The sequence below is a fragment of the Egretta garzetta genome, unplaced genomic scaffold (genome assembly GCF_000687185.1).
Source record: "Egretta garzetta isolate BGI_Z169 unplaced genomic scaffold, ASM68718v1 scaffold69, whole genome shotgun sequence".
In the NCBI taxonomy this organism is placed as follows: domain Eukaryota; kingdom Metazoa; phylum Chordata; class Aves; order Pelecaniformes; family Ardeidae; genus Egretta; species Egretta garzetta.
In genome coordinates this window covers 3,226,317-3,253,882 of record NW_009260790.1, presented here as the reverse complement: position 1 = coordinate 3,253,882, position 27,566 = coordinate 3,226,317, and the positions used below count along the sequence as shown (strand labels likewise).

Sequence of the window (27,566 nt, the reverse complement as noted above, 5' to 3'; positions counted from 1 at the left end):
CGTGGAGGGCAGCCGGGTGGGAAAAGGTCTCCAGGTCCCTCCGATACCCTCATGTCAGTCAGGCACTGCCGCCCTCGGGCCAGCAGGCTCAACCGACATCAAGGCTTGGCTGAAGCTGCCCGCTGTCTCCTTGCCTTTGAACATGGTGGCTTCGCCCTGTCCCTCTTTCTGCTTCTCCCGAAAGAGCTTGTAGCACGCCACGGGGCTGGCCATCAGCATCCGAAATCGCTGGGGCAAGACAGGAGGGAGAGTGGTCACCCAAAGCAGCTTATCTGGAGCCTTGGGGGACCTCAGGGGCTTATTTTTGCAAGGAACCTGAGCTTGAACTCTTAAAATTAGGCATTTTTGCTGTTATTTAGTACCTTTTTTAATGCGGTGGTGAGGGGGCATAGCTGGTGGTGTGTGTGTGTGCATAAATACTCTTTTTCTGAACCATCCAGGTCAAGGCATGATTTCCCCCAGGGGAAAAGTCCTGTGTCAGAAGCAGTAAAAACCAGGATAGAGGAAAGAGCTCACTTGTGAAAACATCTGGGAGATGCTGAGCAGCCGTGAGCCCTGGCCAGCCCATGTGGATATTGAGGTTTAAATTTCTTTACTACCTTTGCAGGCATCTTTTTTTTCTTCTATCTGTATTGACTGTTAGCTAAGGAAGTGCCTTTTTGTGTACAGAGCCCTCATTTTGGAGATGGGGTAAAAAAACCCAAGCAAATATTGGCTGGGAGTGTCGAAGAAATGGGATTTGAGGTCTTCCCTAGAGGTGCCCCAATGGGATGAGGGTTAAACCATGTTCTGGTTAAACCAGAAGTTAAACCATGGAGCAGCTCGGAGCTTTGGGGTACCTTTGTGTCAGAGGTGGGCACAAAAGTGATGAATTCGTCGACGTGACCCACGGACAGCCAGTCGGAGTAGAGCTCCACGGGAGCCTGCACTTGCTGGGCATAGAGGAAATCCCTCACCACTCTGGTCATTCTCCTCCCTGCAGATCTGGGGGTGAGATACCCCCGAGAGAGAGAATACACAGAATAATATTTATGCGGCAATATACACATAACACATAAATTGCTGTCAAGGTGGAGGAAAGAAAGGATGGTGCAAATGTGAAGGCAGGAATTGGGTACACCCACTCCCCAGGGTATCAGATTTGCAGCTGGCCAGGGGATGGCTAATTAAGGCCTTTAATGTGACTTTTTGGGATGATATCTAGGGGCAATTGTGGTTCCTTTGCTCCCAAACATGTGGGTTTGCCATCTCTTACGTGGGGAAGCTGCTGCCGATGAGGATCCTCCCCAGTGGATAATCTTTCCCTGCCACGGTCACAGGTGGGCTGACCTCCAGGTTGCCGAAAGAGTCGAGGCTGGTGATGGCTTCGAAGAGGGGCTCTCTGGTCACGTAGCCAAAGTCAGGGCCCTGGGGAAAGAGAAATCACTGTGGGCTTTGCCCTGAGCCCCTGCTGCCTCTGTGCCTTTGCTTTTATCTCTCCTTCTGGGCTCAGACCTGCTCCAGTGGGTAAAAATATCAAGAGTGAAGCCTGTCCATGGATGGGGAGAGGCTAAAGGAAAGGCAAGAGCATAAAGTTCTCTGGGTCATCTGGGCTCAGTAATAAATGGCAAGTGCCAGGGGCAGAGCTGGGGATAGATTTCCTCTGCTGTCCTACAGCCAGTGTTTAAGTGTCTGTATTAAGCTAATTAGGTGCTGGGGTAGCCCCAAAGCTGAGTTTCTGGATGGCTCTTGTCAAGCAAAATGAACTTCAGCCCCTGAGGGTAAATCCACCCCAGGCATAAGAGTCACCCGAAGGGCTGTACTTCACTTAAATCCTATTTAAGCCCTGATTTTCAGGACTTAACATATCTGGGATTTAAGGTGTTGTGCATGCAGGGATAATTAACCCTTGGTTGTGATGTGCCAGGGTCAAATGCCCAAGGGAGAGATTGCAATGTTAAAACCAGGACAAAACTGGCCGTGGTGGGACAAAAATCCTGCTTTGGACCTGTCCTTGCTCTTTGGTTCAAGTCGACGTGGGCTTGGAGTTCACGACAGCCCCTAGGACGAGATCAGGTATCTGTTGGGTTTGCATTAAATCCCAATCGCTTATTAGTGTTGGGTTTCCTTAGGGGTAAACCAAATACACAACTTGGTAAAAATGAGCAGGGAGACATGAGGGTGCATGGTTATGATCTAAAAGTTGCGTTTTTTTTTTTTTAATTGAGGGTGTTTCGAGAAGCTGGGAGCTGCTGCTGCCTTTCCCCGAGGCTCCCAGGGCATTTTTAAGGTGTGTATCTGGAGTATGGCAGGGGGTCAGATCCTTTCCCTGGGCATGAAACACCTGCTCTCAGCTTATTTCAGTTTAATAAACCACAGAGCCGGTACAGTTTCAACTGTCACGGCACTGGTTCACCCCAGGTTTGCGGGTCACATCCAAGTCCTATCAGTTCCAGACTGATTTTGAGGGGCTAATTCCTTCTCATCTCCTTTTTCCCTGGCACGGGGTCCCAGGGGCTTAGGGCTTGGCTGGGGCAAGAGGAGGACCCGTGCGTGTTGCGTTTAGCTAAATATTCCTAGCTGGAAAATGAGATTGAAAAGATTGGAGTGGGGATTAGGGGAGGCTTCAAAGCAGAAACTGGAGTATAATATGTTAGTGGCTCTGAAGGTTGAAATTGCTTCTCTAAATATGAAGCAAAGCAATTCCTAAACAGGGCAGATAGGAGCGGTTGCCTGGCTTATTTGTGAAGGAGCGGATCAGTGCGCTATTCCCATCCTGCCTGGTGAATCCGGGACTGCATGTACTCATTTCAGGCATGAGAAAAGATGCATTTCAATGCTTTTTGAAAGCGCTTAACCTTCCCTAAAGTGACATGCAGCAAAAAGTGAGCTGTCCTCTCCTCCCGTTGCTGTCAGAGAGAGACCAGGGCTGAGACTGCTGCCAGGGTCTGGCTGGGTATATGAGCAGAGATTTGGTGGCTGCTTGGGGAGGTCCTGCCCTTTCTGCATGGCCGAATCTCAAAGGGATCCTTCAATTCATCTTTTTCCCATGCTTGTCTCCGCTGGGCTCTCCCAGAATCATAGAATCATTTAGATTGGAAAAGCCCTTTAAGATCACCAAGCCCAACCATTCCTCTAACCCTGCCACCCCACCATTAAACCCTGTCCCTAAGCACCTCGTCTGCCCGGCTTTTAAATCCCCCCAGGGATGGGGACTGGACCTCTTCCCTGTGCAGACCCTTCCAGTGCTTGAAAACCCTTTCAGGGAAGGAATTCTTCCCAATGTCCAACCTAAACCTGCCCTGGCACAACTTGAGGCCGTTTCCCCTCGTCCCATTGCCCATTCCCTGGGAGCAGGGCCTGACCCCCACTGGGTCCCCCAGCCATTCCCCATCAGCCTTGGGCTCCAGATCCCTCCCCAGCTTTTAAAAATAGATCAACCAACACCTTTTCTGGGCTCTGAGCATTGGCATTGGGCACCTTAACTCAGCATTGGGTTCATCCTGCAGCACCAGCTCTGTTTACCAAAAGTGGCCCACTGAGCACTCTCATTCCATGGTGCAGCTCCACACCAGCAAGCTGGCCGCTTTACCCATTGGAAGTTTGAGAATAGGTTGAGATTGTTTTGGCCCCAAGACCTCTAATCATTCGCTTTACCAGGTAAAATTGCCCATTGCTGAGTGCCAGCTATCCTGAGGGAAACTCTAGAGGGAACCAGCTACTGATGGCTCAATTAGTCTTTCGTCCCTAGACCCAGATCGGGCGACCAATTTGCATGTCAGAATTGCTGCAGGACTCCGCCAGAGTTTCCTCTGGCTTGGCCATGCCCAGGCGTAGTTCACCACCTGCCCTAGCCTGGGTTGTTGCTCTCCCAAACAGCTATCTTTGCACACCCTGCCTGTGGCTGGCCCTTTGCCCTGGCAGAGAAGCCCCACAGGGATGTTTCTGGCAGCATCTTGCTCTCTTCCGAGCAAGTAAATCGACCCCTCTCACGCTTTCATTTCCTCTCCTGCTCGGGGCCTGCTGTGTATTTGTGGGTGCAGAGGAAAGGAAAAACCAGCCCATTGCTCAGATATTCAGGGTGAAGGCAGGAGTCCTTGGTTCCCAGAGGCATGAGGTCCTCCCTGCCCCTCTCATCCAGCACCTTCTGGATAAAAGGTTTTACAGATGGCTGGGATGTGGATCAGGCTCCAATCCTTGGTTTGGGGGGTGTGAGGCTGTGTCCCCCAGCTGGAAGCGGACAGGGTAATATCTCTACGCAGTTGCATGCGGAGGTGTTAAACTCATTTTTCAGGCAATTCATTGTAGGGCCTTCAAGGAGCCAAGTGCAATAGGGTTTTAGGAGTGGTGAACTAGGCTAAGCATAAAAACCTGCAAGCTGCTGCTCAGGCAATGCAAACGTCTGTCCTGCTCTTACCAGCAGCTCCTTGACAGGGAATTGCTCCAGCCCTCCATTCCGAGGGGAGTCCAGCACCACCGGAAAGCTTTTGTGGGGAGCGTGGGTGTAGCCAAACTCAATCTCATCCTAAGGAAGGGAAGAAAACCAGTGTGGGACACATCAGCAGGGAGGGAAAGCTTTGCCCCCTCTCCAGTGCCCACCTACCTGCATCCAGCGGTCCCCACGGTTGATGTAGCCAAAGCAAACCTTCAGCTCACAGCCGGCCTTGTTCACCAGGTTTTTTATCTCCTTGATGAAGAGGTAGTTGTCTTTCATGCTGGAAAAGTGGATATCAGGAGGGAAGGGGATGAAGGGCTGCTGGAGGGTGGATATCCCCCGCAGGCAGCTGCCTTTCCCTCTGCCCATCGCCTCCCCAGCCTGGCTTGGTGACCTCCAGGAGGCTGTGGGGCTGATGTTGGTTTGGCTGGGAAGGCATCATCCCTTGGCCTTTACCTGCAGACGAAGACATTCACCGGTGCCAAAGTGTTGGGGGTCATGATCCACGGTGCTACCCTGAACACTACTGTGTCGGTGAAGATTGGTGTATGGGGGATACCCTGGGGGAGGCAAGCAGAAATTGGGGACTTTCTACACCCTATTTACCACTATTCCCCCCAAATACCCTACCCCTGAGGTAATTTTTGGGGTAAATTAATAGGGCCACTCCGTTCAATCCCCATCCCCTTCTCTATGCCCTTGGGCTGTTGCACCCCTCCCCCAGAGACCCCAGACCTCAGCCAGGGTCTCCAGGAGGCTGACATGGATGGAGACCAGCCCAGGGAAGGTGTCGTCAGGAAAGCGGAGCCCCTCAACAAAGAAGTCGAGCTCAGCGGCCCCACCGGTATACTGCACAGTGTGGTACAGCTTCCTCTGGCCCAGCACGTGGACGTAGCGCTGCCCGAAGAAGGGATCTGCAAGAAGAGAAAGGGGAAGGTGGGCAGTTCCCAACATTTTGGTGGTAGTTTCCAACCTATTTTGCTCGTGTGCAAGGAGGTACCACGGTCCCTCTGCGCTGGAGCTTCTCTGCCTTTGGGGGTGGATAACAGCTTCATCTGGCAGAAGTAGGAGGAGCTGAGGGGCTTGCAATTTTTCAGTCATGCGCAAGAAGGGCGGGAGGGAAAAAATGTCTCTGTGTTTCCTTGGATGGAGCAGTCATTAAGAAGTTGTTTTCATGGGGTTTCTGCCCTTGCAGCCCCCTCTGACCTGCCATGGGATGGCAATGCCATCAACCCTCCTGCCGACAGATGGCCTCTGTGTGGAGGGACAAGACCAAGCTACTTACTGGCACATTTCTGGGCTGGATGAGGGCTTTTGGTCACAGGGAATAAATCACTGTGCCCACAACAAGGAGCAAGGAGGGGAAAATGTGTTGTAGAGCATGTTACCATCATGGGTAAAGCATCTGGGTGTCAAGACACGTGGCTTTTTTCTTTTTTTGCTATTCCTTTGCTGGATGACCTTGGATAAATGCCTTTATGGCCCTCTGCCTCTGCTTCTTAATCTCCAAAGTTTTCCAATTGATTGAGAAGAGGGAATATTTGATGCCGGAAAAGTCTGGAGAAGGGATGCTGAGGGCATGATTTGCTTCAGAAGTGCTGTTTGAAGATCATCCTTGGAGAGGACGAGGTCAGAGATGGGAAGAAAAGAGCTTGCAGGGATCTCAAAAGCACCACAAATGAGGAGGAAGGGGCAGAGGAGGAGAAGGCAAGGAAGGACAAAGGACTTACTCTGCGCATAAAAGACCCCAACTTTGTCGGCGTCGGAGATGGGAATATAGAGAACGATTTCGTACCCCCGGGGCAGGCGCTGTGGCCCTTCGGTCCTCAAGACCATCCGAGACATGTCCAGCAAATCTGGGGTGCAAACAAACAAAAAAATTGGGTGATAAAGCTCTGGTTGACTTGCATGCTCCCTCCTGGGGCTTGCATCTCCCAAGAATTCTGCTCTTCCCTTGCTACCAGCCTTTGCAAGCTGGAAAAACAACCTGCGGTCCTGCTAGCAAAGTTTGTGGCTTGTGCTTTGAAACAAACGCCCTTCCCCCCTCTCCAACATCCCTGGCACAGCCGGTCCCTGGCCTCAAAAAGCCGATGGGCACCAGCTCCGAGTGGTTTTAGTTTTCCAGGAACAGGTGGGTGTATTCCTGGCTGCCGGCTGCATGCCTCGCCCTGAGCTCCTTTCACCCGCGTGAAGCATCCCTGGGCCAAGCTCTGCCGTCAGTGTCACCTCTGCTATTTTTCTGGCCGTGCTTCATGCCCCTGCTTGACCGCAATTAGTTTGCATGGCATTAAAAGAAAAAAATTCCCATGTGGGAAGCTTACTCAGCAGCTTGGTGGAGAGCAGCTCATGAGCAGCCGATTCCCAAGCAAAATTTCATCTCCAAAAAGGTTAAAGAGGGGGAATAACGGAGCATTTTTTGCTTTATATGAATTTTTTTTTTGAAGCTGCATTACCTTCTTTGCTGAATACCCTTTCATCGTCGCAGTCCGATGCTGGAGTGAGGGGGATCTCCTTGTCGCAGCTGACGAGCAGGATGGCCCCGTGTCCCTCAGGACCCCAGGTCCAGATTGCCTAAAACACCCCGCTGGGGTTTAGCAAGCTCAGGCTCTTGCAAGCCTGTGGACTTTCTGTGCAGTGGAAGAGGCTGAATTACCTTGTTGGGGTTGTTCTTCTCCACCACGCCGTCCCGATCCGCGTCGACATCCAGAGAGATCCCTGGATGGGCAGACCCCACCATCATCCCAGGGTACGGCAAGGTTGGGTGGTGCAAAAACCCCCTAGACCCAGCAAATCTGGGTCCATCTCTGCCCCCACATCAAAACACCCCACTCCAAGGGACCAAAGGGTTGAAGAGGGATTGCCACATTGCAGAAGCCTTCGTACTCACCGATGCCAGTGAGGAAGACCCCAGCTTGGTTGATGGGCTGCCCTCCCTCTGCGTAAAAGCTGATGGTTACCTGCAAACCCCCAAATCCCTTGTTGGGGAAGGAAGTTCTACCTCTGTGGAGATCCCACACCCTAGCACCCCACTTCTTACCTTGTTGTCATTGACCTCGGTGCTGGCCCGGCTCATGCTGAACCTCAGGACTGTTCCCTCGTCCAGTGGCCACCGCGTCCCACTGCTGAGGGCTGACCCAACCTCTGCTTGGCCCCGGCATGCCACCTCCACGCTCACCCCCTCCGTGTACTTCACACCAAAGGAGACCGCCCCGGCCGGGGCAGCCCTGCCAAAAACATGCCGTATTTGTAAAGGTTTGTACCAAAACCACTCGGTTCCCACTACAATTAATTTCATTGCCCAAAACGCAGCCAGGACTGGGCATGCTGGCGTCTCCACACTCACCGCCGGCACCTTTCTGCCCTTTCCTCCCTGCCTGGGAACACTTGAAGTGTTGTCTTTTTTTTTTTTTTAGGCCAGAACACACTATTTTAGCAAAATGAGTCTATTTTGTAGCCATCACTGCAGATTACGATCTATCAGAATTACAGCGAAAGCACTCAGCGCCAGGGGAACCCAACTTGGGTTTGCACTTTGGTGGAGAAATCCGTGTTTATTTTCCAGCCGAGCCAAAGCCAGTATTTAACAGCTCATGGTGTGGCAGCCCAGCTGAGAGACTTTACCATGGGAAACTCTGAATTTCAGGGTAATTTTATCCAACCCCAAAGCAGCTGGTGTTGCAGTGCTCCCTGTCTGATGTGCCCTTGCTTTGCTCCAGCTGCTCCGTGCATCCCCTTCCACTCTGCTGGCTCCTTCTCCCTCATTTCCCTGTCTTTCCAGGGTTGTTATTTTTTTGAGGAATGCTTACAGCTGCTGAGGTGCAGGCTCCCTTTGGGCATGCTTTCTCCCGACCCCTGAGATCCTGCTCCGTTATCACAGTTACAGCATCATTTATTGGTTTTCTGGATGCTGGTGGCCCCACCAAACCCGCACTGGGGCAGGGGGAGAGGAAATCTGAGCGCTCGTTTGCTGCTGCCTGGGCGTTTCTTAAATTGTTAAATTATATTTAATTATGCATGGAAAAACTGGTTTGGTTTCCTTGTTTCTGGAGTTTTGGGAATTCCACTGGGAGGAGATTTGACCCAGAGAGATGCCAGATGAGTTGTAACTGCGCTGCTTGGCTTGAGTTTTGAAGGCAAGTTGTGCAAAAGCAGCAAGGACCAGAATTAACCATGAAATGAGCTTTTAAACTTTGGGGAGATAATTATCTTGCAGTGCAGCGTTAGGTTGGCTTTAGGGGTGCAGGGCTGGTGGTGTGGGGACTTGCATGCTTTCCCAGGACTCTAGATCTTGTTTTCCTTCCCTCTCCCAGCTGCATCCCCTCCTTTGCGGACCATCCCTGTGGCTCCTGCTCATCCCTCCGCTCTCCAGCAGCTTTCCAAGATGATGCTAGATCTGTTGACCGCAAACGGATCAAACCCATTGCCGTCACAGACCCGGGGTAAATACTGTATCTTGCAAACGTGAATGCTTGAAGCTTTTCCTTGGGACTTGTGCAGATTTGCAAAGCCCAGGGAAGATTTTGCCCACAAATTGCATTAAATCACAGTGTGAGGGGGCTGTGGGGTCTGGGGGAGCAGAAGGAAAAATGAGGACAGGGGATTTGCGGAGAAATGGGGGGTAAAGGCGAGGAGCAAGGAGGAAGTGCAGAAATGGAGGGAGAAAGGGGAGTGTTGGGGTGTTGCACTCACCCGTAGACGTCGGTGGAGATGCGGGTGCCCAGCACGCACAGGGCCTCGATGCGGTTCCCGTGCTGCAGCCGGAGCGTGCGGTCCCCCGGCATCTCCCCACGCAGCAGCCTGGATGCCCCAATGGTGGGCACACGTACCCTTTCCCACCTGCTCTGGGTGGCACTGAGCCCCCCGGCAGCACCCCAGCTGCTTCTCCTTCCTCCAGGCACGCCTCCCTCCTCCTCCTCGACTGGTCCTGGAGCAAATCAATCAGCTTTCAGAGCTTGCAAAGTTTGGGATGACAAATTTTCAGCCCCCACCCCACTCCAAAGGGAGGGGGTGGTTGGATTGGACCCTCTAAAGCCCCATGAAAATGATCTTCAAGGGAAGAGAAGGGATGGAGAGGGAGGGCAGCTGGCCTGAAGCCCGGCTGGCTCCCAAGCTGTATGCAAGGAGCTCCCCCAGCTGTCCCCACCTCCCTGTCTCTCTAGCATCTCCCTGACCCCAAACGGGGATGAGCAGCCCAATGGGGAGGTGATTTTTGCAGCACTTTGTGTTTCAGCTGGTGTTTGCATCTGGGGGGTATCCATTCTTTTTTGCTCTCTAGGAAAAAGCACTGGCTGCTCTTGGGAGAAAGAAATACAATTTCCCAGCCCTTAGGCTAGAGCAGGACACTTTTTTTTTTTTTCTCCCTGCTTATTTGCAGAGAGAAGTTAGGGAGCAAGTTGCCAATGAGGGGAAATCGGAGGTGGTTTTGCATGGCGAACCCGCCACTTGCCGCACCGCAGCAGAGCATGTCAGCAGCAATTGCTGCCTACGCAGGCATTTGCATTATTTATTAACATCAAGCTAAATATTCATTTCAAAAACCAAACTTCTGCCCCAGATTTTGGAAGCCACAAGCAATTAGTGAGGAGCAGAAACATTCAGGGTGATGTTCCCTATTTATATCCCTTTCGGGCTTTTCTTTTTTAGTGCTCTCTTCCCTCCGTGGCTGAGGCATAGGAAATAAGCTCAAACCTGGTTTCCCATCTGAAGTAGATCCTGGTTGTTTGGTTTTGGGCTTTATTTTTTTTGCCATGACCCAAGCAAATGTGAGTGAGGATTTTGCGTTGCTGAGCAAACACTTGGGAACACACACAAAAAGGCATTTTTGTCGCTTTTCTGCACATGCAAGAATGAGATTTGTGGCAATGGGGAGAGAGATTTTATTAAAGGCTGTAGATGTTCTCCCCAAGGAATATAAGAAAATAGAAACCACTTTGCTCCTAGAATCTGCTTTTTGTAGAGCATCGTGGTCAGGGCGGCACCGCTGCTATGCAAAACATGCCGGGGGCTCGGGTTAAATGAGCCCCTGGCTGAGCCACCCTGCTCCAGGAGCTGACCTGCTGGCAGCTGGAACGCATTCCTTCTGAGAAGCATCATGGTTTATCTACTGAACCCCTGCCTATTTAAGCCACCAGTAGTAAGAAACACTGGTGAAAGAGGAACCTGAAAGAGAAATAATTTAAAAAGAAAAAAAAAAGAAACCGAAGCCGCATCGTGTTTGCACAAGTGGGCTCTGTTTTCCAGTGCTGTACAAGACTTATTTTCCCTCTTTTTTACCCCAAAGCAGAGCCAGCAGCTGGCATTGCATGGGCCAGAGTGGCCTCACCTCCCCGCGCTCTCCTGTGGACGGGGACAACAGAGGTGTAAACCCATCAGTTTGGAGGCAAATGAGCAAAAACCAGCTTCCCCTTTACCAGTTTCACTTCCCAATTCCTGCGCCCAAAGATTTAGTATTTCAGTTGTCAGTAAGGAAAACGCATGCTATTTAAATCCTCTGCTTCTTCAGAAACATCCCCAAATCGTGCCCATCTTACAGAAAGACCTTACACAAGGTCACCGCATCACTTGTGATTTTTATAATCAGCTGGAGTGCTTCTAGCTGCTCATGGGGTTTTTTTTATACACCTATATATAAATATAAATGTATTTATATCCCCTGTGGTCCAGCTGGTGTGATGGTGCTGGTATGGATAAAAGTCCATGGCATTTGCCAGGCAGAAGGAATCCTGTGGACTCTTAGGAGTAAGTGTTACCCGCTAGCAAATATGGGATTGAAACCCTGGTGGCTCTGGGGATTTTTGGGTGGTCCTGGGGTTTTTTTGGGCTGCCCAAAGGGGGTGGCAGAGCCCATTTCCCTGCCGCTGCACAGGTCCCTGCCTTTGAGGGACTTGCTGTGGAAGGAGAATGGGGTCTTTGCAAGCTTCCTGTGGTTTTTTGGAAACTAGGAGTGGTCTTTGCAAGCCATGCAGGGTCTTTGTAAGCTTCCTGGGTTCTTTGCAACCCTTAGGAGTCTTTCAAAGCTTCTTGGGGCCTCTGGAGGTCTTCATGGAGCCGCTGCAGCTATGCTGGTGGTGGAGAAATAGGAAATCCTTCTTGCAGGGGCTTTGGCAAAGCACCCACCCATTGCAATGTCTCATTTGGGGAGGAAGAAGAGGGGCAATGGCACTGCGGAGAGCTGGCTGAGGCACTCTCTCCATATCTGCGTCCAGTGCTGGGGATAAGCATGAGGACCGGCCCGTTCTGGTCACAGCAAAAGCCTGGGCGGCGCTCCCCACCAGTTGCTAAATAAACCTTGGTTTGTGCTGCAAGAACGGGATTTTTCAGGAGGCAAAAAGCGCTGTTAGTGATGCAGGCTGCGCTCTGTGCTATCAGGTGGGAGGTCAGACATGGTAAACCATCGCAGGACATATATATAGATATATATACACACGTGTAGATGTCTGGAGGCTCGTGGTTTTGTGGCTATAGTTGATCTAGTCCGAGGAGTTCTTTTTTTTTTTTTTTAATGATTACATCTGCCAGATTAGGAGCTGCTCTGCATAAACTTCCCCGCTGCTGATGGATCTCCGCCTGCCCTAATTTCGAGGACCTGGGAACAGATCCCAGTGCTGGAGCTTGCAAACAACCCCGGTGAGCTGATTCCTGAGGGTTTTTGCGTCCTCATCGCCCAGCATTTCTTCCCCGAGGAGGACAAAGCTGGTGGGTGCAAGGGGGTTATAAGCTCTGTGGGTGCTTGGTGAGGGGTTTTGGGGTGGTTTTGCAGGCACGTGCCTTATTGCAAAGAGTAGGAGGGAAATGTTCTCCCCGCGGAGTCCTTTCAAGCTGACCTTTTGCGTTTAGGAGGTGCAAACAGGTGCCCATCCCAGTCGAGCCACGAGGCGCTGCTCATTCCTGCCCGCGCTGGCTTTATTTTGGAAGAGGCGGGCAGCTTCGAGGAGGCGAAACCAACCCACCGGCAAGGATGAAGGAGCTTGGGCAAAGCTGAGCCCACCTGTGGCTTTATTGCTTTCCCTGTGGGAGGCATTCAGCATGCCCCAGCGGAGGAGATATTTATAGGGTAGCAAATTTAATGCAAAGCTGGGGGAAAGTATGGGCAGGGCGAGCGTGGGGTGTGGGCATGGCTCCAGGCTGGGGGGGAAAAGCAGTTTTATGGGGTGCTTTGCTCTTGGATTGCCAGGTGTGAAGTGTCCCAGCAGGCAGACGCCTTTATTTTGGGGATAAGAAGGGATGGAAGGGGATTTTTGGTGCCGTCCCACCCAGGAGAAGGCAGTTGCAAAGCCAGCTCTGACAAGTCCCGACCACGTGTGTTTTAACCAAGATGGGGACCAATCTCTTTTGGGCTTTACTGGCATTAAAAGTATTTTTTTACTGGTCCAAACCAGCCTCCTGCCCTTCTTCCCTGGCTTCTGAGCGGAATGGGGAAGGCACATCCCCAGGAGGAGCCTTGGTGCCTGCCTGGGATGCTCCTGCCCTGCTGTTACAGCTACGCACCTAAAGAAAATAAACCCTCATGTAAACCCGAGCGAGACTTGATAACTGGTTTGATGCCTTGCCCTATTGCAAGTAATTAGGTTGACATAGCTCTTAAAAGTTCCTGTCTGCAATTACACATGCAGAGTAATAAACAAGGCGTAATTATCAGCTTAGGGAGATTATCAAACTTTCCTTAATGGAGTGGTGGTGCAGGATGGATGAGAAGTAATGTCCCGAGGGAGTTTGGGCTGTTAGTGGGGTTCCTGGGGGAGCACTGGGGAGTCGGGTCTTGCTCCATCGTGGCTAGAAACAGGCTGAAATCGGTGAAAAAAGATTAAGTAAGCCCAAAACTAAGGCTGACCAAACTTGCTTAATCTGATGGAGAGGCGGGATCCCATCCGTCATGTACCAGGGATCTTAATAGCAACTTCCCAAGACAAGGTGTTATTAGGAAGAAACACTCAGCTCTGAATGGGCCAGATGACTTAAAATTGTCATTCTCCCTGTGCACAGGCATGTTGGTGCTAATAGCAGGTGGAGAAGGAAGAAGAGGTGAGTGTAGGTACCACCCAACGAAGATGAGGTGCTTTGGGCTTGAGCGAGCATCCGCAGTGACCATGGTGGCTCAAAATGTGCCGTGACTAAACTTGTTGGGGAAAAAAAAAACCCAAAACCAACCCAAACCCAAAATGACAATGAGGTTTCAGCACTGTGTCTGCATCCTTTCTGGGTAAGTGTGATCCTGGGTGGCCTGGGAGAAGCATGTGCTCTCAAACCTTCGGCTGAAGCCCTCACGCTTGCTGGAAGCCCAAAACCACCCTTCTCCACCTCCTTCCAGATTACAGACTGCACCAGCCTGACCCCATGGGGATTAAGGTGTGTTCCCTGTCCAGCACAGGGCTCAAACCAGCTGAGCAGGATGTGATGCTAAAATCACAGCAGGCGGCAAGCTCAGCACCATGCCCAGTCCAAACCAGTGCAACCAGCAGCCACGAGTGGGAAATCCGACTTGCAGCTCTCTTTGGTAGAGGTGCTGTTGTGGCCAGACTCTTTCTTGGAGGATGCAGTCAGCTCCTCGCCCCCTGTGCCAGCTCTGCTTCACCCCAGCTTGAAGGGTTTTAGGGGCGCTCAAAGGCTTGTGCTCCCCCAGGAGGGCTTGAGAACCAACAAAATTCACAAATCTATGAACATCAGGAGTTTGGCTCGTGCTAGGTTTCAGGAAACAGGATTTTATCTAAAATCTCAAGCAAGGCGAGGTCCTGGAGAGCCTGGAAATGCCGTTAGCATTCCCCACTCAAGCATCTTGGCCGCCCCGGCAGGCTCCCACGATCTTATTAAAACCGTGCTCGCATACGAGACATGGTGGTGTTGTTTTTCTTTCTGTTGCAATTAAAGTCAGAAGGAGCCCTTTAATATAGACTGGCTGGGAGATGTTTAAAGCAGCTGGTTTGATCTCGCAGGGGAAGAGGTGCACAGGTCGCTGCTCCCCCCGCTGAGGATGTGCAGCTCATTGCAGTGATGGCGACTGGTCCTTCTAGCTTGGCTGAGCTTGCTTTGACCTTTTTGGCTTGCAAGGGGTCCTGCTGCTTGTGAAACTGGGTTTCTCCTGGCTCCAGCCCTCTCCTGCCCGTTGCATTGCTAACGTGACCACATTGCCCTGTGTTCCCCTTGCTGCAAGGATGAACCTTGCAGCAACGGGGCCATCGTGCGCTCTCCATCCCCATGCCACCTTTTTCCTCCATTTTAGTTTCACCCAGTTTCCCTCTTTGCAGGTAGGCAAGGCCTCTCCTGGGATGGCCCAGAGAGAGATGGCTATCTCCAATAGACAACATCTTCCCGTGCTGGGAACATTTCCCGTGGGAGCTTTGCTGCATGTCCCTAAAACCCCAATTCCTCCGAAACGCAAGGTCCAAGCAAAACACTGAGAACTTTTAATTTTCACTGAAAGCCTCTTGTTGTTTTGTTGTTGTTTGTTTTTTTTCCCCTTCCCTGCCTGCCAAATAACCAGTTTTCCCTGCACCCATTTCTGCCCGCCGCGCTCCTCGGGAGTTGTTAGGATGGGAAGGACCGACCTGAACAAACATTTCCTTTTGTTAGGCTTTATTCAGGCATTGCCCTGATGGGGTAGCTGAGGCCGTGAGTCACATGAGGAGAGGCTAAATGGAAAATTTGGGTTGTTTTAAAGAAAATGCTTTATTTTAATGATACCGTGTATTGTAATAACCCTAAACAACCACGTTGCACAACAGGAGGAGTTGAAATGTTTAATGCATTAAGCTTTGGAGTCCTTATATGGAGCTATAAGGGAATAAAAAGTTGAGAATAAGGAGAATAAGCCCTGAAAGAGCTCACTGCTGAGCATCCCGGGGCAGGGCTGGGTGTCACCCACCCTGTCCTGCCCCTCTGCCCTGTGACCCCTCCCCAGAGCGGCCCATTCCCCCCTCCCCGGGGGGCTGCCTTATCGCCTCCATCTCCCTAAGCGGGCGGCAACTTGCTGGGTGGTGGAGGTGGAGATGGCAGGGTCCCCTGGCTAAACCCCGTCATCAAGGGAAGGAGGAGTTAAAATTCCCCTGCCTTTTAATCCAGTTGTGCTGGTTTACCTACAAAGCCAGGCAGCAGCCTCCTTCGCAAGCGGCCGCAGTTCCCTGGCACATCATGCCCCAACGTCACATCGTGCAGATGTCCACCAGCCATGCCAGCTACGGCGTCTGTGTGTTGGGTACTGAGGTCTTCCTTGATACGCACCGGTAAGGTTTGGGATTGGGGTATCCCCATTTCGATAGGGCTGATGGGGTTTTGGGGGAGCCCAACAGTGGGTTTGCTCTTCGTTTGGAGGAGAAATGGGTGCTAGAGGGAAAATCAGAGTTCATTCTGAGCCATATAATGAGTTCACCCAAGGATTTGGCAAGCTTTTTTGGTGCATGGGGGACACGTCCTGCTGGCTCTATTTTAGGGGATGATGTTCCAAAGGGCGCTGCGCCCAAAGGAGGGACATCAGCTCTGGCAAATGCGAGGCGTCAAAGCGTAGCCGAGCCATGACGATTTGCAGGCAAAGCCCATGCACACCCCGTCTGAGCGGGATCTATTTCTGGCTGTGAAAACATTAGGCAAGAGCAATTCAAGACGAGCAACTTGGCTGGAGCTAAAATGAGGGAAAGAATGAAATGTGTAGCTCAGGCAGAAAAAAAAAATTCCACCAGCGGGTTTGCACGGGCAATTTCACAAAAAGAGATTTTTCTAGCATTAAATACGGGGGTTGCTTTACTGGGCAGATACGAGGTTGTATTTACCCTGCTGTTACATTGCCATTATTTAATAAATCGCGTTTGTAATGGTAAAAGACTACAGGCCAAGCCAGTCAGCATGGCAACCAGGACAATTAGTAGGGTTGTGTGTTGGAGCCGGGCCAGGACATGCCATTGTCCCCCCAAAGGACTTCGGATTGAGCTTTAGCTGCCCTAAAAAAAGTATTATTTTTTCTCTCAGCCAGATGGGAATATATAAAACCTATTATTTGCAGTTTTTTTTTTCCCTGGATTTGGACTCAAAACAAGCTCAGACCCATTTAAACATGGAGCCTGAGCCCCAAAATGGGATGATTTGGCTTTTCCATAGCAAATATGACCTTGGTCCAAAAAAGTAGACAGCAGATGCTCTTTCAACAACAACAAAAAAGGGTTCATTTTGTTCCTGGAGAGCAACGGCCAGGGGGAACTCAGCAATGGATGCGTCAAGCTTTGACTGTGGTTTGGTCTGTTTTGGGACAGAAAATGGAGCATGGTGGGAATCCGGGGGTGAAGCTGAGGTGTGAGGGCTGTAAAATCAGGGTAAATAGACCCAAATTCAAGGCGTCCCGGCGTGCGACAGCGTGCAGGTGGATTTACATTGCACAATGTTAAACATGAGGGGTGACAAGCATGATGCTGCTTTAATCTCCCCTTACAAGCCACTGCAGGCACCAGGGTTGCCATGCCAAGAGCACCGGGAACAAATCTCTTGTGTAGGTTTTTTTTTGGTTTTTTTTTTTTTTCTTGCTGTTAAAATTTACCACCCTGTCCCTTTTTGCATGTGGCCAGGGAGGCTGGCTCCCAACAGCAGACAGGTCGGAGCACCCATGCTCCTGGGATGAAGGTGCTGGGGCTGTAATGAGCAGGTAGGCAGCACTTCAAAGGTGAGGGATGTCATGCAGGTGGGGTGTGAGTTCTTCATGCTCGGATTTAGGCTCTGTTCCAGTTTGGGCATCTCTTGGGTCGGGATATGGTCCCGCGATAACTATCTCCCAGGATGGTTGACATAAAAAAATGTCCTGGCTCTTTGTTGGGGTTTTGTTGCAGGATGCTGAAATTTTGGGGGTTTTCTTGCTGTTGTGGAGGGAGGTTGGATGCCCAAACTTCAGTAATTTGCTGTCTAGGCTTAACCACGGACGGACGTGCTGAAGCTTTAGTGGGAGCTCTGCTTGCTCAACACAGCCACAGAGATAATACATATAAAATTCAGACAACACATTTCATCACCTGAAGATGGTTTCTGCGTCCTTTCCACCCAGTTAAGAATGGATTTTAATTCCAGGTTCAAGTATTTGGCTCCACAGAGGAGAACAGGAGGGACAACTTGGTCTATAACACAGCGCTGCTCTCTGTTTCAGATCTACCCCCAAAGGTGCCACGTCATTTGATGTCCATGCCACCTCTGCAGTTACGGTCCACATTATCCACAGCCCCATGACAAAACCCATGATTAACTCCAGATGGCCCCTGGATCCTGATATAGAGGTTGTTGTGACCATTAATGTCACAAGCAGGACCGTCAATGACAATAAGGTTAGTTGCTTTGTATGCACCAAATCTGGGAAAATAAGTCACGTTTTCCAGGAAAGAAGGAAGGATTATGGGTGGGCTTGAGCATTTCTAGGTAGTGCTGACATCAGGCTCATTTCCATGGAGAAAACGCAAACTGAAAAGAAACTGTGTAATTATCACGTATGAAAAATGAAACTAAGAAGGGTAAGATCCTGGTTTGTGCCCTAAATATGAGATACTGGTGGTTGCAAAAGCTGATGTCTGAAACTCCATGCCGGGAGCAAAAATATGCCACCCTTTGCTTGGTTTTGCACCTAAGCAAAATAAGAAATAGTTCAGTTGAACTATGACTAATAGAGAATGGCTTCGATGAACCCTCCAAGAGTTTGTTGTATAGCGCTGGTTGGTCAACCCAATGAGTAGAAAGGCCTACTCAGCATGACGGGACATGAGACTTGGGTCATGATCTGGTGATGCCTTTTGCAGGTTAAGATTTCATACTACGGACAGGAAGACAATGAGCTTTCAGTGGCTTGGTTGTATCTCACCTGCGTAGGTAGGTATTACAGCAATGCTTCTTCAAACCCGGCCAACCCTTTCTGATGCCAAGTTCCAGTTGGGTTCATGGGATGGGAGTTAAATGGGGGGCGCGGGCTGCCCATCTGCACTGCGCAATGAAGGTTTGGGTGTTGACTGATGCTGACAAGCAAAAGGGAAATAATTAAAATGTTATTATGCTGCCTTATATGGTGCAAAAAAGACACAGGCTGGGCCGTGTCCCCACCCAACACACGCACTGAGCATCCTCTTCTGCTTGCCAAGACCTTTGCGTTAGCAGAAGAGGATCCAAAGGAGACCATCTTGCCCAACTTTGGCCGGCATCCCCCTCCTTGACCTCCGTGGCAGCTAGTGGAGAGGAATAGGCACCAAATTGTAGTTGTCTGACCTATTTTAGAAGCTTAGGATGAGATGAATCATTCCCTTGAAATGCCTATTTTCCTCTGCTGACTACAAAGGGAGTCTAGACAACCAGTCTGGATGCAGAGCCTTCCACTTGGATGGATTAATTACCCTAAATTTAGGATTTTCTGAAGCTTTCAAATGACAGTCAGACCCGTGTCCTTAAGTCATGCATATGCCTCCCAAAATTGCACCTGAAGAGGCTGATGGTTTCCCATATCCCATGACTGATGGGCTCCGCTGGGGCAACCGCTATCCACAGGGCTTTTGCCTTATCAATGCTCCTCGCTTGCTTAGATTCTGAGCTTTGTTTCCAGCTTCTCCATGTCCTCTTCTTTGCATCGAGGAGGACGACAATCTCTGCTTCAGTGCCTGTGTTTTCCACATGCTGTATATCCAATTCAGAGGAGTTTCTCTATTAAGATAGGCTTAATACAGATTTAGGTAGGGTTTAGATGAGGTTGCTGGTAAACTTCTGCTTTATTGCAGCAGAGGCAGAGATTTGGGACAAGAAGAGCTCTGTGAGGGAAGGTCCTTCTCAAATATTCCATCAAGCCTAGTAATTATTTAGCTGTCCACTCACCCATGGTGGAAACACTTTCATGCCTCTGCCATGTTTCAGCTTCACGAAAAACGTTAGAGTCAATATGAAATTGGTGAAAACACAAAATATGCCGTGAAGTGTGTATGTTCCTGCTGGGGGAACCAAGACGAGGGAAGGTAGCTGGAGACCAAAGGGGGAAAGCTGTGAAAAAGCCATCAGGTTGGCTTTTCTATCGGTGTTTTGTTGGAGATGTTGGGTCTGGAGCAGCTTTGGGGTGTGAAGGTGAGGTTGGTGTTGAATGACTCATGGCTAGCGCCAAGGATGAGTCCAAAATACTGCCGAGAACTCATTCCCATGCCAGTGGCTTCCTTCTCTCTTGATGTTTCAGATGTATCCCTGGACGTGGACTTGAGCCGTAATGGCAGAGTGAAGAGCAAAGGGAAGGACAAGGTAATGAGAAGCTTTGCTATAGGCAATGTATGGAGGGGTCAACACAGTCTCTTCCCCAAAAATCTCCAGGAGGGAGAGGGAGTTGGGTGGTGTCACTGGTGTCTGAATTAGGGCAAATAACCTGGCAAATTCTGAACCTACTAATTGAGGAGGAAAAGACTTCATTTTCTTACTCTGTGCCAAAATCTCCTACCTCTCCGGTTCAGCCCTGAGGATCACATAGGAGAAAACAATCTGCGCTCTTTTTTTTCTTTTCTTTTTTTTTTTTTCCTTTTGGACTCAAAACATGCCACTAAATGAGTCAGCTGCAAGTTTAGCAAACAGCAAGAGATTTACTCCTTTGGCAACAAATCTGCATATGCCCAAGCACTTACACCCGGGTAATTAGCTGCAGTCCAATTGGCAGCACAAATTATATGTTGAGATGAGATGCATTTCTAGAAACAGCATAGTGTTGTCCAGGTAAGGCCTGGCAGATACCCTCTGGCTTGTTAGAAGATAAGATCTTTTAAAAATAGTCTTTGATGGCCCTGTGAGAAGCTGAATTAGGAAATTTAGGGGCTTGAAAGCATCACTGCTATCTCCCTACCGGCCTTGACTGCGTGCTGTGGGATGTCCTCTGAGCATGGTTGTTGGCTGTGGGGTTTCCCCCAGTCTGGGAGGAGACTGGGATGGGCGAAATCTTGCTCCCATGCCCTTTGAGTGCTTCTCTTCCAGGCCAAGTGGACATGGGGTCCGGATGGACAAGGTGCCGTGCTGCTGGTCAACTGTGACCGGGACAGCCCTGGTGCGGGGGGGACAGACAGCGGTCAGGTGGACATACGGACCACTGCAGGTAGGGTATCATTTGCACCATGAGGGGACCCAAAAGGTCTCACCCAGGTGTTTCCCACTTGCAACACTTCCATATCCTCTCTCCACGTCCCCTCTCTCCATCTGTCCCACCCCCCGTAGACCTTCAGGATATGTCCGTCATGCTGCTGCGGACTCAAGGTCCCAGCGCTATCTTTGCTGAGTACCAGGTGGTCCTGCATGTCCCTGAGTCGGACGCGGATAAAGTGCGGGTTTTCCATGCTATCCGTGAGTATTTCTTCCTTCTTTCCCACATACCCATGCATGACCCCAAGCTGGACGAACCCCAATTTTTTTGTTCATCACAGCTAAGGGCTGGGCACCTCCGATTGCTGGAATCACTTGTTTATCCCCAAAGCTCCTCTGCTGTTGTAGAAGATGGAGTTATAAGGAAAAAATCAATGGAAAAAGGATAAAAAAAGGCTTTTCTCAGTGGGGTTGATGAAACTTTGACATTCCCATGGGGTGGATAACCCCTACATGGCTCCTGGCACCCTTTTGGTGCAGGTGATGACCCAACTGCCAAAGCAGCCCATCTCATCGGGCAGTGCATTTTGCCTTTGAACACCCTGGCAGCTGGATCCCCAGCATCTCCCTGCTGAAAATCAGGTCAGGGAACCCAAGCATATCATTAGATGTTTAACTGGAGCCATGCACCTTGAAAGGGTTGGACCTGAGGGTATAGAGTCCTCTTTGTACGAGGAAGATCAAGTGTATTCCCCAGAGAAGAGGAGGCACACCCGCTCCCCTGCAAACCACCATCAGCCTCCTCCTTGCTGGTGCCTCCTTCCAGCCCGGTGGACAGGTTGGTCACTCTGTCTTGGGTTAAGTATTTCGGTGTTTCTCCAGGGAGTGACTCACACCCCCAGTACAAACCCGTTCTGGGGCCGGACAAGCTCTCCTACGTGCTGAACCATGTCGGCAGCGGAGAAAACACCTTCTACGTTGAAGGATTGGCTTTCCCTGACGTGGGCTTCTCCGGGTTGGTTTCCTTCAGTGTCAGCTTGCTGGAGGTCCTCCATCAGGTATGTGGGCTTTGCCCCATCCCCTGCAAAGTCCCCCAATGGTGGGGTTTTCAACCACCGCTCCCTGGTATTTTTGCTCCTCGCAGAATTCGCTGGGCACCCCAATTTTCACGGATACAGTGGTTTTCCGCATGGCGCCCTGGATAATGACGCCCAACACCCAGCAGCCTATGGAGGTTTTTGTCTGCAGGTAGGAGGGACATCAACCCATCGCTCTCCTGCCTTGGGGAACTCTCCAAGGAGGAGCTTTTGATCATTCCTTCCTACGTAGCAGCTATAGGGTGAGCCAGGCTTTGTGCACGCTATGCTGGAGGCAATATTTGGGTAGGGAGCCCATTGGCATTGCTGCACTCATTGTAACCCCAAGGAGAAAGGCTGGAGGACCTTCTCCAGGGTCTAACCTCATACAGGACTGTTACTGAGCATGTTTAGGAATGAGGAATGGGCTGCACGGGTCAGGGTTGGAGGGGCTTCTTGTGATCCCCCCCACCTTGCAGCATTTTGCTCCTTCCTCTCCTTCCAGCATTCAGCAGGGCTCAGACTCCAACGAAGTCTTTCTGGAAGGGCTCCGGGCCCTGCTGAAGAAAGCCAACTGCAAGCTGACCATCTGCTCAGAGGCGGAAACCCGCAGTGACCGTTGGATCCAGGTTATCAATCGATGCTTGTAATATGCAGCTGTCCTGGTCCCTTACAGGCTCCGGGGCACGTAGGGTGTCACTCCCATTTCTGGCACCCCTGGGGAGGGATCAACTGCATTGCTCAAGGATGCACGTAGATGTTGTGGTGAATCAGAAAACTGTGAAAAGCATGGGGAAGTGCTGCTGGTGGTGGGAACCAGCCCAGGCAGGGATGTTGTCCAGGGACCCAGTGGGGGTGTCACAAGAGGGACCCCATGGGACATCACCAGAAGGATCCCATGGGGATTCTGAAGGATTGCAAGAGGTACCGTATTGCAAAAGGGGACCCCCATTGCAAGAGGGACCCCACAGTGCATCACCAGGAGGACGCGGTGTACGCCAGTTGGATGTGTGCTGTGTGCTTCCCGCAGCATGCCCAAGCCCTGCTGTCCCTGCCCCGCATCTCTGCCACGTGTTGTGTCTCCAGGGGTAATCCATGCCAGGCGCCGCGGTGCCAGGTATGGTGGCACCCGCCGGGAGAGCAAGGCAGCTTGGCCTCCCGTGCGGTTAAGGGCAACAACTGCACTTTGCCAGGTTTACCCCATTTCCTGCTCCACCCTCACCACACACCTTGCCAACATAGCTAACACCCCGCCAGGAGCCTTCCTCCTCCTCCTCCTTCTGTTCTTCTTCCCACAATAGGATGAGCTGGAGTTCGGCTACGTGGAAGCACCGCACAAGACCTTCCCCGTTGTCTTTGACTCGCCCAGGAACAGAGGCTTGAAAGATTTTGCTTTTAAAAAGATCCTGGTGCGTCATTGTATTGCCAACCCCCTTTTCTTCCCACAAAATTACCCGCCTGGGGGGGTCCCTATCACTGCTCCCCTCTTCCCCAGGGCCCTGATTTTGGCTATGTGACCCGCGAGCCCCCCGGGAAAAACATCACCAGCCTTGACTCCTTTGGCAACCTGGATGTCAGCCCACCCGTGACGGTGCGAGGGAAGGAGTATCCCCTGGGCCGCATCCTGATCGGCAGCTCCCTGCCTTGGTGAGGTCTGGGGGCGCTCAAAGCTCCCCTCCGGGATGTGGGGAAGCTCTGAAAACCCTTGCGTGAGAAAGGGTTGCAGTCTTTGGAGCGGAAATTTGGGGCCGTTTCCCATCAAAATGGGAATCTGGGGACAATTCTCATCAAATCCCACATTTAACATGCAAACCGCTTCATTATTCCTTCACCCCTTACAAAATCCTGCCACCGCTCTGATTTTTAGCGCTTCCCAAACTGCTAGTTCTTTTGCTCCGATCCTAAGTGTCCAGGCTTATTTTTTTCCCCCCCTCTATTAAAAGGAAGAGCGAATCCAGGAAAGGGTAAAATCCTGAATAACTGGAAATTGTTTTCCTCTGGGCAGGCAGTGCTAGGCAGCCCTGCGGGCACAACAGTGCCCTGCAAAATCCTCCACAAAGGAGGTTATTTTCCTGGAAGAATAACAACGGGGATGAATCCGGAAGGGTTTTGATCCAGGATAATAAGCGGGATGCTCCAATCCCAGCCCTGCTGCAAAGCCAGGGGGCTTGCTTCAGTTACAGCGGCGAGTAAATGACATTTTCCCAGCCTCGCCGGGACCGTAATTATCCCTTATTACAAGAAGTTTAATTAATGTTTTCCCAGCCTTCTGCTGCCTCTCTAAGAAAACTTCGCCCCCACGCAAAGTGCTGCAGAAGGGAGTGAATTCAGATTCCCGGGGGTGGGGGAAATTAAATCCAAAGGTGCCTGAGCAAACAGGGCATGTAATGCACAGATGCCTATGGATATATATGGCCTAGATACCTAAAAATATATAAAATATTGATATATTAATATGTGCAGATGCATCTTCTCCCCTTGGCGTGGTTTGGGGGAAGGATGGGGTCAATCTGGTAGAGGGGTGTGATGGCCGCCCGCTTTCTCCTCCTCCCTCTGCTTTCCAGGGCCTCCGGCCGGCGGATGTCCAAGGCCGTCAGGGATTTTCTTTACGCCCAGAAAGTGCAGGCGCCGGTGGAGATTTACTCGGAGTGGCTGAGTGTGGGCCACGTGGATGAATTCCTCACCTTCGTCCCCGCTTACGATAGGAAGGTACCGGTCCCCGGAGCCATCTCCGCTGGGGCATCTTCTGCAAATGCCCTTTTTGCAATTGCTCATCCTCCCCGCGGAGCCTGGGGGTGCACCTTCTTTTGGGGTGGCTTCCTGGAATACGGCGAGTCCCTGAGTGGCGTCCCATGCGCCCTGCAACACCTGGGGCTAGGCTTGGAGCCAGTGTGGTGTCTCTTGGCAGGATGGTGGGATGTGATATTCCACCCACAGCAAAATGTGAACCCCTGGGCTCTCTCCCACAGGGTTTCCGGCTCCTCTTGGCCAGCCCCAATGCCTGTTACAAGCTCTTCAAGGAAAAGCAGGGGCAGGGCCATGGTGAAGCCACGCAGCTCATTGGTAAGGGAATGGGTGAGGGCATCCTTGCTGCATGGTGAGGACCACCGGCATCCCTTACCGGTGTCCCTTACCTGCTCCGCTCCCCACGCAGGGCTGAAGGGCACTGAGAGGAGAAGCATTGATGACATCCTGGCGGATCAGTCACTGAGGAATGACAACAAGCACGTGCAGGTGGGTCTTTGCACCCATGGGTTTGGGTGGATTCACTCTCCTTGCCTGCGCACCGCTGCTGGGTGATTTCTGGGTGTGGGGGAGCTTTTTTTAGAGATCCTGGGGAAGAGCAAGAAACCATGATGTGAGTTGCATTGTGCGGTGTGAAAGCAGCTGGGCAAGAAGAGCAGCCACAAAGGAGCCAGGCACCCTCAGGTGCTGGGTCACCCCAGTCCATTGTCCCGCTGGGAGATGGCTGCAGAGGTGGCAAACCGAAGGAAAGAGGTTGCTTGGGGTGGGCAAGGGGTCAGGAGTTTGCTCAGAGGGGTGGGGTGGGATGGAATGGGATGGGGATACAACAGAGTAGGTGAGGATCTGAACAGGATGCAAGGGGGGCACACAGGGGTCCATGTGTGGGATCTGGGGTTGGCCTGGGGTGGCAATTCCAGGTCTCCCCTCTCTGCAGCGCTGCATCGATTGGAACCGTGACCTCCTGAAGCAGGAGCTGGGCCTGAGCGAGCAGGACATCATCGACATCCCCCAGCTCTTCGTCCTGAAGGGCTCCCATGCGGAAGCCCTCTTCCCGGACATGGTGAGAGCTCTGGCACCAAGTCCCCTCCCAGCCCTTTCCATCCACACCTGATGCAAACACACCTTTTTGGGCTGGAAAACACTGATTTTTGGTCTGGCTGCAGGTGAACATGCTGGTGCTGGGCAGGCACCTGGGCATCCCCAAGCCCTTCGGACCGCTGGTGGGTGGGCAGTGCTGCCTGGAGGAGCGGGTGCGGGCGCTGCTGGAGCCCCTGGGCCTCACCTGCACCTTCATCGACGACTACTTCTCCTACCACGTCCTCTCTGGCGACGTCCACTGCGGCACCAACGTCCGGCGTAAGCCCTTTGCCTTCAAATGGTGGCACATGGTGCCCTGAAGTGCCCGGGGAGCACTTGGGTCCTGCAGCTGGAGGATGAAGGTGCATTTGGTGCATCAGAAGATGCATCAAAACAAAGGGTTTTGCCAATAAAGCTGCATTAACACTGAGGACGCATCTCTTCCCCGTCTCCCATCCTTTCTTCCTTGGCCGTTGCCTTGTAAATGTTGGAAACCTTTTTTGTTTCTTTTTAAGCATGTGGGTTTGTTATGGGAACGGTGGTTTTATGGGATGGTGACAACTGTGGTGGGTGGAGGATAGACATGGAGCGTCTTCGGGAGCATGGGGCGTGCAAGTCAGCAGGCAAGGAGGCTGCTTTGGACCTTTGAGGCCCCATGTCACTGCCAAACGGTCTTACAGTCCCTTATCCCAGCTTTGTAGCTAATAATTCCCCCCCTCAAAATTCCCTTTATCAGCGAAAAGACCACCTCCCACTGGGGAGACCGGCTCTTTGCCCTGGCACAGCGTGGAGGCAGAGCCCCATCCTCATGCAAATCATTTTACACCTTCCCCAAATGAAAAAACATTTCCTTTTCCCCTTGCAGCTGCCCTGGCTGCTCTTTCTCTCCCTGTTTTCATCGCAAGGGAAGCGGAGCGTTTCCCTGTACCGACCTGGCACCCTGCCCTCACCCAGGAGGAACCGAAACCAGTCCCCTGCCCCGGGCATCGCTCAGCCCCCTGCAACCCTGGGAGCTATTATGGGGCTAAAGCTGCTTTTTTGGAGGGGCAATTTGCTTTTCTAGCCATAATTTTGAGGTGTGTGAAAAACTGTGGACTATAATATTGTTTATTAAGATTTATGTTAAGCCCAACAAGGATGGTATGAATCATGGTTTAATCATTCTCCCTGGTTAACTACACTGTTGTCAACCATTGCCGGACCTCTAATATTGTTGATGCTCACTCTAACCTTTGGCCTCTGCATCTTGAATAGAGTGATTAGATTAGAGGCGGCCCATTTAATGCTGTTAAAAAGGCGATACGAACACCTAGAGGATGATAAAACCAGTAAGGGAGAGACTCTAATTCTCTCCCTAGCCCGAGAGACTGTCGTCCAGTTTGAAGAACCAAATGGTAAAAACTAAAAGGGGGGGAGGTCCCCCCTTACTCCTTGTGTTTTTGTTACATCCTTTGTTTAAAGTCACTGTTATGCAAAATTCCTGAGACCACTTTCTGATACATTGATAAATTACAAATTCCTGAGTGGCGACATCCTGCTAATTTTTTTTTGTTTGAACTGCTCAGTACGGCAGTTGGCGGAGCAGAGACTCCCCTGTCGTCCAGCGCTGCTTTTGCTCATATTCTACTTGCTATAATTAATAAAATTTTAATTTGATTATGATCCGTTGTGGTCGCAATTTATAACAAGGTGTAAAAGCTACGTCTCCAGCACAAACTGCTGCAAGGCCGCACTTGCAAGTGGTGCTGGAGAATCAGGGGGGGGATGCTCCCCAAAAAGTCATGTGTCCTGCTTGGCATTCCTTTTTTTTTTACCAAAAAGATGATTTCTAACCCCAGAACCTCCCCCTTTCCCTGCAGTTACAGCTCTGCTGAGTTTCCCGAGCCCCGAGGAGCGATATTAAATTCCAGCGGCGCATGACACTGCAGGGAGTTGGTGGGGGGGACAGCTGCATCGACAAAGGGCTCTCCCACGCCGAGACGAGGATTTAATTAAAACAAAGACAATTAAAGCTGCCATGGGGTCTGCTGTCCCCACCGTAGGTCACCTACCGACCCCTGGCCCATGCAGCAACCAGGGGATGGGGCGAGCACTCAGCTTGCACCTTCAACTCCCCTAAAATAAGAATTCAAGCCAATTTTTCCAGCTAGGCAAACAAAACCCTTTGGAAGGAGAAATAAAACCCCTCTGAACGCGGCGCTGGCACGTCCCCA

At 51.2% G+C, this 27,566-nt stretch overlaps 2 protein-coding genes across 2 annotated transcripts in view; one reads left to right on the top strand and one right to left on the bottom strand.

Annotated features, from left to right (window-relative positions):
• LOC104133180 (protein-arginine deiminase type-2) overlaps nt 1-9,195 on the bottom strand; it is an 11,127-nt gene extending 1,932 nt beyond the window's left edge. The window contains exons 1-13 of the mRNA XM_009646550.1: nt 9,104-9,195; nt 7,452-7,638; nt 7,302-7,371; nt 7,068-7,129; nt 6,868-6,985; nt 6,145-6,270; nt 5,150-5,328; nt 4,871-4,974; nt 4,583-4,694; nt 4,397-4,504; nt 1,256-1,407; nt 840-984; nt 135-228 (exon numbers count right to left, since the gene is read on the bottom strand). Of these exons, the coding sequence (XP_009644845.1) occupies nt 135-228; nt 840-984; nt 1,256-1,407; nt 4,397-4,504; nt 4,583-4,694; nt 4,871-4,974; nt 5,150-5,328; nt 6,145-6,270; nt 6,868-6,985; nt 7,068-7,129; nt 7,302-7,371; nt 7,452-7,638; nt 9,104-9,195 (1,549 nt within the window). The remainder of the gene's footprint in view (nt 1-134; nt 229-839; nt 985-1,255; nt 1,408-4,396; nt 4,505-4,582; nt 4,695-4,870; nt 4,975-5,149; nt 5,329-6,144; nt 6,271-6,867; nt 6,986-7,067; nt 7,130-7,301; nt 7,372-7,451; nt 7,639-9,103) is intronic.
• Nucleotides 9,196-15,538: 6,343 nt separating this feature from the next.
• LOC104133112 (protein-arginine deiminase type-1) lies at nt 15,539-25,673 on the top strand. The gene is made up of 16 exons (XM_009646483.1): nt 15,539-15,630; nt 17,529-17,703; nt 18,169-18,238; nt 19,575-19,636; nt 20,354-20,471; nt 20,591-20,716; nt 21,338-21,513; nt 21,600-21,703; nt 22,037-22,160; nt 22,833-22,940; nt 23,027-23,178; nt 24,096-24,240; nt 24,501-24,594; nt 24,686-24,765; nt 25,211-25,336; nt 25,440-25,673. Exons 1-16 carry the CDS (start codon nt 15,539-15,541, stop codon nt 25,671-25,673), a joined length of 1,986 nt encoding a protein of 661 aa, XP_009644778.1.
• Nucleotides 25,674-27,566: the final 1,893 nt, after the last annotated feature.

Bases quoted from the DNA above. Each gene is read 5' to 3' on its own strand.
- LOC104133112 (XM_009646483.1), top strand. From the start codon at position 15,539: ATGCCCCAACGTCACATCGTGCAGATGTCCACCAGCCATGCCAGCTAC. The intron at 22,161-22,832 runs GTTATCAATCGA...TTCCCACAATAG, and splicing joins GCAGTGACCGTTGGATCCAG to GATGAGCTGGAGTTCGGCTA. The intron at 24,766-25,210 runs GTGGGTCTTTGC...CCCTCTCTGCAG, and splicing joins ATGACAACAAGCACGTGCAG to CGCTGCATCGATTGGAACCG.